Source organism: Entelurus aequoreus, linkage group LG06 (assembly GCF_033978785.1).
Source record: "Entelurus aequoreus isolate RoL-2023_Sb linkage group LG06, RoL_Eaeq_v1.1, whole genome shotgun sequence".
In the NCBI taxonomy this organism is placed as follows: domain Eukaryota; kingdom Metazoa; phylum Chordata; class Actinopteri; order Syngnathiformes; family Syngnathidae; genus Entelurus; species Entelurus aequoreus.
Genome location: NC_084736.1, coordinates 72,277,611 through 72,291,639, shown reverse-complemented (window position 1 = coordinate 72,291,639; position 14,029 = coordinate 72,277,611). Strand labels below are relative to the sequence as shown.

The following is a 14,029-nucleotide window of genomic DNA, read 5'->3' as shown; positions in this document are numbered from 1 at the left end:
TAACATGTAATGGTGGTTCTTTGGTCAAATATTTGCATAGATTATGTTTTACAGACCACCGTACAACCACTCTCTAATCGTCTCTTCAGGATGCGCCGTTTTGTGTGAGGTCTTATTTATGTGCCTCCACTTTGACTGTGTCTTCTTCCCGTCAGACTTGTAGTAGTTTTTTGCGCTTCCATATAGGGCTGGACATTTATGGAAAAAATAATAGTCACAATTATTTTGATTGATATTTATTAGAGATGTCCGATAATATCGGACTGTCGATATTATCGGCCGATAAATGCTTTAAAATGTAATATCGGAAATTATCGGTATCTGTTTCAAAAAGTAAAATTTATGACTTTTTAAAACGCCGCTGTACGGAGTGGTACACGGACGTAGGGAGAAGTACAGAGCGCCAATAAACCTCAAAGGCACTGCCTTTGCGTGCTGGACCAGTCACATAATATCTACGGTTTTTCACACACACAAGTGAATGCAAGTCATACTTGGTCAACAGCCATACAGGTCACACAGAGTGGCCGTATAAACAACTTTAACACTGTTACAAATATGCGCCACACTGAACCCACACCAAACAAGAATGACAAACACATTTCGGGAGAACATCCGCACCGTAACACAACATAAACACAACAGAACAAATACCCAGAATCCCTTGCAGTACTAACACTTCCGGGACGCTACAATATTCACCCCACTTTTCTTTCTGTTTCACTAAATAGGCGTTTATCACTTGTAACTTTAAAAAAACAGTGCATTTGTAATAAGAAACCGTTAAATTAATTCCCACATGTTTAATTAATGGAAATGTGTGCAAAACTGGAACATAAGAGCCCTATAATAAAGGAGCTGGTCAAATCTCTCGGTAAGGTGGCTCGCTGCAGTCGGCCAAACTTTAGAACTGTCTGCATTACTTTATTTACAATAAATAAATCAATTATCGATTATTGATGTTTACAAATACATTTTATAATCGTCCATGTCTGATTTGCGATGCTGCTAAAAATTAATTATTTCCCACACCTCTATTTTGCATATTAGGTCACCTTAAATGAGATCAGTCTAAGGTGCTTAGGTGCTTTGGTAAAGGGTAGTCGGGAGTAGCAAAGCAGACTTGCATCTCTCTAACAACTAGTTGCAGTTTTTTTTATCCCATAGGGGGAATTGAGCCCTAGGTCTTAAAGCCTAATCCCATTTGGGACTGTAATACTGTTCTTTTTTCATTTTATTTTCTGTTTGCCAAGCATAAATGTGTTGGTGTGTTTAATTTATTGTGTTGATTAATGAATCCCAAAAGTCACAATATTTACCCGTTGTCCTCAATGAATCCCACAAGTCACCATCTTTACTCGTTGTCCTCATTAGACTGGTGACAGTGATGACGACGTGGAAGGCTTTCCGGACTCTGACGATACACAACCATCAGGGGAGAGTTTTCCACCACCCTCACAAGACGGCGTCTCTACCTATGGCGAGGATGATCTTGTACCAGAGCCACACAAGGTATGTAGTTAAGTGTTTTCTTACTTTACATGAAAGGGAGGCCCTGGGGCTTCATGTAACAACAGTTGCGTGGCGTTCTTACTAAAAATAGACGTATGTTAAAAACTACATACGCCAGTGAAAATAACAGATGTATTTAAGTGTGTGCACGCACAAAGCAATTTTACTTTGCAATTGGTCCCTGATGTGCCAAGCCACGCCGCCGTAGGAATATGCATATCATATTAAAAGTATCCATGTGCTTGAGCTCAGCACGGTCTGACCAATCACAAGTCAGTAGAAGGTGCGTGTTTCTAGCAAAGTTAAAGGGATTGTCAGACCGTCATTGCGCTTTCTCCGAGAACTGAACACAGGTGGAAATAAAAAGGAAGTGGTCGTGTCACGAAGAGGTTGAGACTGCTCAGATTAGGGTTTCATGAGACAATCAGTGTTGGCGCTAGGAATCTTCAAATTGGGGTCCCAGGACCCCATCAAGTCATAAAAATGGGGTCCGACTTTTTGGGTTCCCACTTTTTTATAACCGTTTTGAAAACAAATGATACATGTATGCATTATCTTGTTATATCTCACATTCTATATTGTCTTTTGGAATAAGGTTGTCGTTAAAAAAATAACACAAAAGAAAACAATTGCAGTATTTGTGATCGATAAAAGTTTTGGCGAATCAAAATTTAAGAAACTGTACTAGAAAGTGCATTACTTTGAGTTGACCAATAATTAATAATTTGACCCGGCAAATATACCGTATTTTCCGGACCATAGGGCGCACCGGATTATAAGGCGCACTACCGATGAATGGTCTATTTTCGATCTTTTTTCATATATATATATATATATGTTAGGGCTGCAATTAACGATTAATTTGATAATTGATTACGGTAATCTGTCGATTATTACTTTGATTAATCTATTAATAATCGGATAAAAGAGACAAACTACATTTCTATCCTTTCCAGTTCCTTGTACATGTTGCAGTTTATAAATACAGGTTTATAAATAAATGCCTCTGCGCATAGCATAGATCCAACAAATCGCTGACTAAATTAATCGCCAACTATTTTTATAATCGATTTTAATCGATTAGTTGTTGCAGCCCTAATATTTATATATATATATACATATATATATATATATATTTCATAAGGTGCACTGGATTATAAGGCGCATTAAAGGAGTCACATTATTATTAGTTTTTTTCTTTAAGAATGTTTTTGACTGCCTATCAACAGACATCTTGCAAATAGTTAATAATTCTATTAAATCGGGCAATTTCCCGAAGGCTTTCAAAACTGCAGTCATTAAACCTCTTCTAAAAAAGCAGAGCCTAGATGCCTCTGTTATCAACAACTACAGACCAATTTCAAATCTACCATTCATAAGTAAAATAATTGAGAAAGTTGTCCTCCAACAACTAAATCACTTCTTGGCTTCTACTGGCTGCCACAACAACTTCCAGTCAGGATTTCGACCTCTTCATAGCACAGAGACGGCCCTTCTTAAAGTTATAAATGACATCCGTCTAAACACAGACTCTGGCAAAACTTCAGTATTAATGCTTTTGGACCTCAGTGCTGCATTTGACACTGTCGACCACTCAATACTTTTGGACAGGTTGGAAAACTGGGTGGGGATCTCAGGCACAGTTTTAAGCTGGTTCAAGTCATATCTACAAGATAGGAACTATTTTGTTTCCATTGGTGACTTTGTATCAGAACCAACCAACGTAACGTGTGGAGTCCCCCAAGGTTCAATCTTGGGGCCGACTTTATTTAACATCTATATGCTCCCACTAGGACAAATCATGCAAAATAATAACATTGACCATCATTGCTATGCCGATGACACCCAAATCTATGTAGCGCTATCACCAAATGACTATCGCCCCATAGATCTTCTGTGCCAGTGCATTGAGCAAGTCAAACACTGGATGTGCCAAAATTTCCTACAACTAAATGAAGATAAAACTGAGATAATTGTTTTTGGTGCTAAAAAAGAAAGGTTTAAAGTCATCCAACACCTTCAATCACTGTCCCTGAAAACCTCAAATAAAGCCAGAAATCTTGGGGTTATTTTAGATTCTGATTTACATTTCGACAGTCACATCAAATCAGTAACAAAATCGGCCTACTATCACCTCAAAAATGTAAAAAGACTTAGAGGGCTCATGTCAGCTCAAGACTTAGAAAAACTTGTACATGCCTTTATTACCAGTAGGCTAGACTATTGTAATGGTCTCCTTGCAGGTCTTCCCAAAAAAACTGTCAGGCAGCTACAGCTTGTTCAGAACGCTGCTGCTAGAGTTCTAACAAAGACCAAAAAATGTGAGCACATTACACCAATTCTTAAATCCTTACATTGGCTCCCTGTACATCAGAGAATAGATTTCAAAATCCTCCTGCTCACATATAAATCACTACATGGTCTAGGGCCCAAGTATATCACTGATATGCTCCCACTATATACGCCCTCTAGATCACTAAGATCTTCTGAGACCAATCTGTTAGCGGTTCCAAGAGTAAACTCAAATCAAGGGAGATCATCATTCAGTCACTATGCAACACATAGCTGGAATAAACTTCCTGAAGATGTCAGACTCTCCCCAACTCTCACTACTTTTAAAACTAGACTGAAGACTTTTATGTTCACCTTAGCTTTCAGCTAAATCTTTTAATCTTTTAACTTTTAACGTCTGCACTGTTTTTATTTTTATTGTCTGCATTTTAATTTTGCTTTTATTTTCTTTCATTTCACTTTGTTGTCTGTGAAGCACTTTGAGTCTGCCTTGTGTATGAAAAGCGCTATACAAATAAAGTTGCCTTGCCTTGCCTTGCCTTGCCTTGCCTAAATGTACAAGACTTACTTGTGGTCTACATCAGTGGTCCCCGGTACCGGGCCGCACAAGAAAAAATTAATTATTTCCGTTTTATTTATTATCTGAGCCCGAACGATTTTTTATTTTGAAAAATGACCGCAGTCTCCCGGTTATATCTCGGTCGCTTGAGCGCCAAAATTTAACCCAGCTAGCAAAATGAGTAAAAAACAGACGTCTTTGGAAAGTTTCTTTGTAAAGGGGAAAAGGCACAGCGAAGAGAGAGAAGAACAGCCTACGACTTCCAACAAAAAGAAAGCTTTTAATAGACAATACCAGGAGCCATACTTGAAATATGGATTCATCGCCATACTTGAAATATGGATTCATCGCAACAGGTGAACAAGCCTATTTGCCGTACACACTGAATGTTGTCTTTCGTCTTTCCATAAGGTCAACAAGATAGATATCAACTACTGTAAAACAGCCAAGAAAATGGATATGAAAAGACTGAAGAGCAGCATGTGGACTCTTCTCACTGAAAGCCCAGAAAAATCTGACAAGGTGCATATTCCTGATTTACCAGTACTACCTAGTACATTTTTATTCCATCATTTACTTTCCTTAAAACCATATAATTTTTAACTGCAAACGTTTCTTTGTGTTTTATGTATTTCTTAAATGTAGGAGGTGGAAACAGTAAAAGTTTGTGGCGACAAAGTCTTCAGTCAAACCACAAAGACGCTGCTTCAAAGGTAAAATGTCTTGCAAAATTAATAATTGCATCAATGAGAAAAATTAGTGACTGACTCTGACTTTGAATTATTTAGTCTTGAAGTTTTTATAATACACAAAGACATGCACCTGGGGATATGCTGATTGGCAACACTAAAAATGGTCCCTAGTGTGTGAATGTGAGTGTGAATGTTGTCTGTCTGTGTTGGCCCTGTGATGAGGCGGTGACTTGTCCAGGGTGTACGCCGCCTTCCGCCCGAGTGCAGCTGAAATAGGCATCAAACACACGCGACCCCGAGAGGGACAAGCAGTAGAAGATTGGTGGATGTTTTTCCTTGTATTCCAAATAGGCCTGGGCGTTATATCGATTTTATCCATATATTCAAGTTTGGGTTTTTTTGCATACGATTTTAAGAATTGTATTTATTTTTTCCTCCTCTTTCTGCGGTACACTGTTTACCTCTCGGGAGCTTCCCCTTACTTCCTTAGCGGCACACATAGCGATGCATGGCAAATGCTAAAGCCTGGTGTATACTCTGGCGTCACATGGCTTGCATCCTCCTTGACGGCGTCTGGTTGGATTTATAGGACGGTGTGGCTCCGTTGGTAGAGTGGCCGTACCAGCAACCTGAGGGTTCCTGGTTTGATACCCGCCTTTTGCCATCCTAGTCACATCCGTTGTGTCTTTGAGCAAGACCCCTTCACCCTTGCTCCTGATGGGTCATGGTTAGGGCCTTACATGGCAGCTCCCGCCATCAGTGTGTGAATGTGTGTGTGTATGTGGAAATAGTGTCAAAGCACTTTGATTACCTTAAAGGTTACACAAGTATAACCCATTTACCATTAGTTCTTGGGTGGGGGGGTGGCGCCAGACTTGTAATTCTCTTCCAAAACACTAGGGGGGAGTGTTTCCAAAAGAAACAGAAGTATTTTTCTTCAAGCAGAAGTATTGGTTCCCAAGGGAAGTTCTTTAATTCTTTGAAAAGTATTCCATAAAATGAACAATTTATATCTGAACAAAATTATACAAATTTGAAGAGTAAGATGGAAGTGTATGCAGTCATCTTAATATACTAGGTTTTGATCAAATAAAAAAAACTTATTGTGGATTATCTCAGTCATTTGTATTCAATGTTTTCTTTGAAAGTAGGGGGAAAAAATCTGAGATTTTATTTTTAGGCCGTATGGCCCAGGCCTAAGTCATCCGTGTCGAATAAAACACTTCCTGCCATGAATTGATTAAACAAGTTGAAAAACGTATTCGGGTGTTACCATTTAGTGGTCAATTGTACGGAATATGTACTGTACTGTGCAATCTACTAATAAAAGTCTCAATCAATCAATCAATGCACAACAACTAAGCTTTAAGTTTTGGTTATGAAAATGGACAACAAAAATACGGGGGATTGTACCACCAAACACAATGTTTATTACCAGGACTTAACATGACGTTAGTTTATTTGCACAAGCAGGTCTTCCTAGTTATATTTAAGCATAGCAACCACAAAAACAACACAAACTAATGCGATCTCTTGTCCTTTCTTTATGTTTAGTTCTGCTATCAAATACTACTAACATAGTAGAGAATAAACTAATAATAATAATGCAAATCATAAATTAAATAGGCCATATCACCCAGGACTAATTCCAAAAGACTAAACCAGTGGTTCTTAAGGTGTGGTACAGTGGTGTGTGGGCTCCATTAAGTGGAGTAAATATGTAATCATAAAGTTTGAATAAACTTTGTGTAATGTTACCGTGGCCAAAATAGTAAATATACTTGTTTTTAATGAATATTTATATATTTATGCTACTGTATTTAATGTTGGTCATTATGGTGGTACTTTGAGCGCCAACTGTTTACTGAGGTGGTACTTGGTGAAAAAAGTTTGAGAACCACCGGACTAAACCTAAAAATACACGATGCTAAACCTCTTCTGCTCTCGAAATGTTGCTTGATATTAGCGTCATTTATGATGTATCGTTGTATTTTGCTTTGTGCTGGTCTAGACTGCCCAACACCATGGCTCAAAACCTGTCCATCCCTTTGGCCTTTGTTGCACTCCTTCATCTGGCTAATGAAAAGGTAAGTGTTTGTTAGCATGTCACTTAGCGTTTCCGCTGCCATTTAAATAAAGACACGCTCCTATAACCTCTTAAGGCCCAAGCTGTTTGTTTACATGTTTTTTTTATTTCTCTTTGCTATTTGGGCTTATTGAACCCTAATTAGAATAAAAACTAAAAATAATCTTTTAATAAGGTGTACTTCATGTGTAGTGACATGTACATTTTTATTTTTACACTTTTTTTCCAAATTCCATTGTATGTTATACTCTTCTGACACCACCAGATGGCAGTATAAGTGTCCATATGTCAGTATAAGACCCCAATTCAGTGGTGTACACAATTTTGGAAATAAGTCCACGCATATTATCGGCCAAAAAAAGCTTTAAATTGTAATGTCGTAAATTATCGGTATCAGTTTCAAAATTAACGATATCTGTTTCAAAATGTAAAATTTATGACTTTTTAAAACGCCGCTGTGTACACGGACGTAGGAAAAAGTACAGAGCGCCAATAAACCTTAAAGGCACTGCCTTTGCGTGCCGGCCCAGTCACATAATATCTACGGCTTTTCACACACACAAGTGAATGCAAGGCATACTTGGTCAACAGCCATACAGGTCACACTGAGGGTGGCCGTATAAACAATTTTAACACAGTTACAAATATGCGCCACATTGTGAACCCACACCAAACAAGAATGACAAACACATTTCGGGAGAACATCTGCACCATAACACAACATAAACACAACAGAACAAATACCCAGAACCCCTTGCAGCACTAACTCTTCCGGGACACTACAATATACACCCCCGCCCACCTCAACCTCTTCATGCTCTCTCATGGAGAGCATGTCCCAAATTCCAAGCTGCTGTTTTGAGGCATGTTAAAAAAAAATTATGCACTTTGTGACTTCAATAATAAATATGGCAGTGCCATGTTGGCATTTTTTTCCATAACTTGAGTTGATTTATTTTGGAAAACCTTGTTACATTGTTTAATGCATCCAGTGGGGCATCACAACAAAATTAGGCATAATAATGTGTTAATTCCACGACTGTATATATCGGTATCGGTTGATATCGGAATCAATAATTAAGAGTTGGACAATATCGGATATCAGCAAAAAAGCCATTATCGGACATCTCTACTAATTTTATATCAGCTTGAAAGTGAAGTGTTACCTTCCTGTATCTAAAAGAAATCTTATTTACAAAAAAAAAACCTTCCCAATTTGTTTTACTTGTGCTTATAAATGTATGAGAAATGAATTATTTACGTTGTGGTTGTGTTGTGACTGATCTTACTGACAGAATGCTAAATATTTACTGTCTGTGTAGAATTTGCAGCTGGTGGAGGTCGACGACATGTCGGACATCATCATCAGGCAAAGCCACTGAGGACAAAAAGGATTTGAAGGAATGTTCATTGTTATTTACACCATATTTTGTACACTATTTTCATTTCAGTCATCATTTGTCTCCGCAGCCTGCCATTGTTTAGATGCTTTAATTATTTCTGTACTTTTCCTTACATACTGTACTTACATACATTAAAGGGGATGTGTTATGATCTTCCTCTTTTGTGACTTGTACATCTTGTTACAATGTTGGAAATCATAAGGTTTGTGCATAGAGCTTGCATGCCGTTTTGACAGTGGCCCATTTGTGACATCACAGTGTGGTGGACGTACATATGTGGCCATTTATTGTACACGCTGTCAGCCAGCCTTCCCTCTGCTTTAGGCTGCGCCACCGTTACCTCCCATGTTATTCCTTCTCGTTTCATGCCCCACCGTTACCTCCCATGTTATTCCTTCTCGTTTCATGCCCCACCGTTACCTCCCATGTTATTCCTTCTCGTTTCATGCCCCACCGTTACCTCCCATGTTATTCCTTCTCGTTTCATGCCCCACCGTTACCTCCCATGTTATTCCTTCTCGTTTCATGCCCCACCGTTACCTCCCATGTTATTCCTTCTCGTTTCATGCCCCACCGTTACCTCCCACGTTATTCCTTCTCGTTTCATGCCCCACCGTTACCTCCCATGTTATTCCTTCTCGTTTCATGCCCCACCGTTACCTCCCATGTTATTCCTTCTCGTTTTATGCCATCCCGTCTGCTCTTATGCCGTCCTGTCTGCTCTTATGTCTTATTAAATAAATACGTTTGTGTTGATTTGTCCACAACATTTTACACAGAACTGTTTTGTCAACATGGACCAGTAACTACAAAATTGGATTAAACGCCGAACTTTGACAAAAAACGGAAAAACGACCGTATTTTCCGCACTATAAGGCGCCCCTAAAAACCTCCAATTTTCTCAAAGCTGACAGTGCGCCTTATAATCCGGTGCGCCTTACATATGGACCAATATTGAGCCACAACGGGTCTCGCAACTACAGAATGCATAACGTAACCCCAGCCTCTACTGTAGCGTCTATTCTATGCGCCTTATAATGCGGTGCGCCTTATATACGAACAAAGTTTTAAAATAGGCCATTCATTGAAGGTGCGCCTTATAATCCGGTGCGCCTTATAGTGCGGAAAATACGGTAGTTGGTTAACACGATATCGGTAAGATCAAGTATTATTTTCATCGTGCACACAATCATACTGTGTGGAAAAAATGCAGCTTTAGAAAAAAAGATGGTGTCAGACATAAAAAAAATGTTAGTGTCCCAAAAACTTTTGGAGAGGTTCATTTGCAGTCTAAATGGAGTGACTCTACAAATGAACAGTTTGCAGCCACATGCAAAAAGTGGGTTATACGTGTGACAGTGGCTAAATGTACCCTATCCCATTCATATTATAATAGGGAACTGTGTTAAATGTAGATTAAAATCATCATGAACTGCATTAATTCACAAAACGTACACATGTATATTATGAATTTACATCGAGGTATGCTTGAAAAAGTAGAGCACAGGAGCCAAGCGTGCAATTTTAGCAAAGTTTTAATTTTCATATATTTCTGTCCAAGTCTTTTTCCAGTAGAACGTGACTTTTCAGTCACGTCCGTATCCTCTCTCCCCTCCTGCTCCCGGCCACTTACTGTTAAAGACAACAGATGATTAGATTAACACGTACCACCTGTGAAATCTAATCACCTGCCAGCTGTGTCTCGCCGTCAGCACTGCCACGCCCCCGGGTCTGATGGTGCTCTGTCCTCAGCACCGTGGACAGAGGCGGTGACCTTTGCTCCTGCAGGCAGCGCTGGCCACACCTCCCCCCACAAGGTACTTTTTCACACTCTGTATAAGATCATGTAAATTTAACTTTTGTGTGTGTGTTTTAGCTACTAGTTCACTAAATTGTATAGATACAATTGATATACTCTACTCTGTTTTTAAAAATGCTTGTATTAGTCCATTTTAGTTATGAAGAATAAATGATTATTATTGAGCTTGACAATAGTTACATACATGTTGTACCGCTTGTCCCTCTCGGGGTCGAGAGTTTGATTTGACAAGTCGCCTCCTCCTCGCAGAGACAACATTCACACACTAGTGTCAGTTTAGTCATAATGCATAATCAATATTAAAGAATGTTAAATCTACCTCTGAATAGTTAAGAAAATGTTTAAAATGTATCGTCATACATCAAATGCAAAAGCACACGATGAGATTTCATTTCAAAATTCCACTTCCTTTAAGGATGTAGCCTGAAATTGCCAATGTGCCCTATAGCTAAAACTGTCAGGTTCAAACACTGATGACATCTATTAAACAAGACAAGAGGCAAAGAATCAAACCGAGACAGAATTCAATTTGGACTCAATATATTGAGGAGAGTCGCCGTCGACCTGTAACCTCTTACAGTGTCTCAGCACGCTCTGCCAAAAGATTGCACTCTATTTGACTTTCTCCCTCCACCTGACCCCAGCTGCTTCCAGAGGGAAGTGGGTCGTAAACAGCGTTGCCTTTGGTTACCGAACAGTTCAAAAGAAGAGGTCTTAAAATAGTTCAAAAAGAGTTCGTAAAATACTTCAAAAAGAGTTTGTCTGGAAATTGGGCAGATCCTGCCATCTCTCTGCTTTGAAGTCCCAGTGGAGTTTTACGAGCCTTCTTGGTTGGTTTCAAAGACAGCCTTTTTGTCTTTTTGCCTGGAACTCATTTCAACACAAAGTTTTTTGTGATAACTTACAAACAATTATTCTAAGAAAAACCATCACTAGATGCTGGGGTAAAGTTTTTTTTTGTTTTTTAAAATGCTGTGAAGTTACAGATATTTCAAGGTAAAAACAGCCTCCAAGCCAGCTTTTTTAAAAAAGAATGCATTTTATTGTTATTATACACATACAATGTTATTGTAGCAGCTTATTTCTTTTATTGCAAACATGCTTATTTTTGGTCAAATATAAAACTGAAAAAATATTGAAATAAAAAAGGTACTAAAAGATAGTGCAAGTAAGTTAAAAAAAAATAAAAAATTCAGTGTGGTTTATTAATGCACAATGGTAAGATGTGTCATATAGCACAGTGTCCAGGTAAAGCAGAGCTGGGAAAATATTTTGACTCGGGGGGCCACATTGAGAGAAAAATCTAAAGGTTTTAAGTGTTGTACGTGCGTACAAATTAGAAACTCTGTCGTTCGGGGGGAGCTGAAAGTAAAGCCGCTGCTCCTGCACATGGAGAGGAGCCAGATGAGGTGGTTCGGGCATCTGGGGAGGTGGGTAGGAGACCACAGGGAAGACCTAGGACACGGTGGAGAGACTATAGGAACGCCTCGGGGTCCCCCAGGAAGAGCTGGGGAGAGGGAAGTCTGGGCTTTTCTTCTTAGGCTGCTGCCTCCGCGACCCGACTTCGGATAAGCGGAAGAAGATGGATGAATCAAAAAAAGAATGGCTTTAGATTGGCCCAGCAGGAGTCCAGACCTGAATCCAACTGAACATTTGTAGGGAGATCTGAATAGGGCCGTGTACACGAGATGTCCTCAGATGTGGATAACGGAGACATATATAATAGTCTCTCACCTGAAAAGACTGAGTGTTGTGATAAAAGCCAAAGGTGTGTGACAAAGTGTTAGTTTAAGGGGTGTGTATGTTTATGCAACCTGATTATTTGAAGTTTCTGTTTGTTTTTCAATTACATTGTACAAGTTATAGGTCACATTAAGGGTGGAAAAAGTTGTGAAATTATTTGTCTTGCTGTCCTTCATTACATCACGAAAACCTGGCATTTGAACAGGGGTGTGTAGACTTTTCATATCCACATATACAAACCCCGTTTCCATATGAGTTGGGAAATTGTGTTAGATGTCAATATAAACGGAATACAATGATTTGCAAATCCTTTTCAACCCATATTCAATTGAATGCACTACAAAGACAAGATATTTGATGTTCAAACTCATAAACTTTATTTTTTTGCAAATAATAATTTACTTAGAATTTCATGGCTGCAACACGTGCCAAAGTAGTTGGGAAAGGGCATGTTCACCACTGTGTTACATCACCTTTTCTTTTAACAACACTCAAACGATTGGGAACTGAGGAAACTAATTGTTGAAGCTTTGAAAGTGGAATTCTTTCCCATTCTTGTTTTATGTAGAGCTTCAGTCGTTCAACAGTTCGGGGTCTCCGCTGTCGTATTTTACGCTTCATAATGCGCCACACATTTTCGATAAGAGACAGGTCTGGACTGCAGGCGGGCCAGGAAAGTACCCGCACTCTTTTTTTACGAAGCCACGCTGTTGTAACACGTGCTGAATGTGGCTTGGCATTGTCTTGCTGAAATAAGCAGGGGCGTCCATGAAAAAGACGGCACTTAGATGGCAGCATATGTTGTTCCAAAACCTGTATGTACCTTTCAGCATTAATGGTGCCTTCACAGATGTGTAAGTTACCCATGTCTTGGGCACTAATGCACCCCCATACCATCACAGATGCTGGCTTTTCAACTTTGCGTCGATAACAGTCTGGATGGTTCGCTTCCCCTTTGTTCCGGATGACACGATGTCGAATATTTCCAAAAACTATTTGAAATGTGGACTCGTCAGACCACAGAACACTTTTCCACTTTGCATAAGTCCATCTTAGATGATCTCGGGCCCAGAGAAGCCGGCGGCGTTTCTGGGTGTTGTTGATAAATGACTTTCGCTTTGCATAGTAGAGCTTTAACTTGCACTTACAGATGTAGCGACCAACTGTAGTTACTGACAGTGGTTTTCTGAAGTGTTCCTGAGCCCATGTGGTGATATCCTTTAGAGATTGATGTCGGTTTTTGATACAGTGCCGTCTGAGGGATCGAAGGTCACGGTCATTCAATGTTGGTTTCCAGGCCATGCCGCTTACGTGGAGTGATTTCTCCCGATTCTCTGAACCCTTTGATGATATTATGGACCGTAGATGTTGAAATCCCTAAATTTCTTGCAATTGCACTTTGAGAAACCTTGTTCTTAAACTGTTTGACTATTTGCTCACGCAGTTGTGGACAAAGGGGTGTACCTCGCCCCATCCTTTCTTGTGAAAGACTGAGCATTTTTTGGGAAGCTGTTTTTATACCCAATCATGGCACCCACCTGTTCCCAATTTGCCTGTTCACCTGTGGGATGTTCCAAATAAGTGTTTGATGAGCATTCCTCAACTTTATCAGTATTTATTGCCACCTTTCCCAACTCATTTGTCACGTGTTGCTGGCATCAAATTCTAAAGTTAATGATTATTTGCAAAAAAATATATATTTATCAGTTTGAACATCAAATATGTTGTCTTTGTAGTGCATTCAACTGAATATGGGTTGAAAATTATTTGCAAATCATTGTATTCCGTTTATATTTACATCTAACACAATTTCCCAACTCATATGGAAACGGGGTTTGTATGCTCATTTTAAACTTTCATGCAGAGAGAGAAATCACAACTAAGTCAATTGACCAAAAGTGTATTTATTAAACAGTTATTAAG

The 14,029-nt window shown here is 39.2% G+C and overlaps 1 protein-coding gene across 1 annotated transcript in view; it reads left to right on the top strand.

Moving 5' to 3' along the window:
- Positions 1 to 8,937, top strand: part of LOC133651650 (condensin complex subunit 2-like) — a 28,956-nt gene extending 20,019 nt beyond the window's left edge. The window contains exons 14-18 of the mRNA XM_062049652.1: positions 1,375 to 1,512; positions 4,775 to 4,885; positions 5,009 to 5,076; positions 7,067 to 7,142; positions 8,464 to 8,937. Coding sequence (XP_061905636.1) covers positions 1,375 to 1,512; positions 4,775 to 4,885; positions 5,009 to 5,076; positions 7,067 to 7,142; positions 8,464 to 8,523 — 453 coding nt within the window. The 3' untranslated portion in view covers positions 8,524 to 8,937. The remainder of the gene's footprint in view (positions 1 to 1,374; positions 1,513 to 4,774; positions 4,886 to 5,008; positions 5,077 to 7,066; positions 7,143 to 8,463) is intronic.
- Positions 8,938 to 14,029: the final 5,092 nt, after the last annotated feature.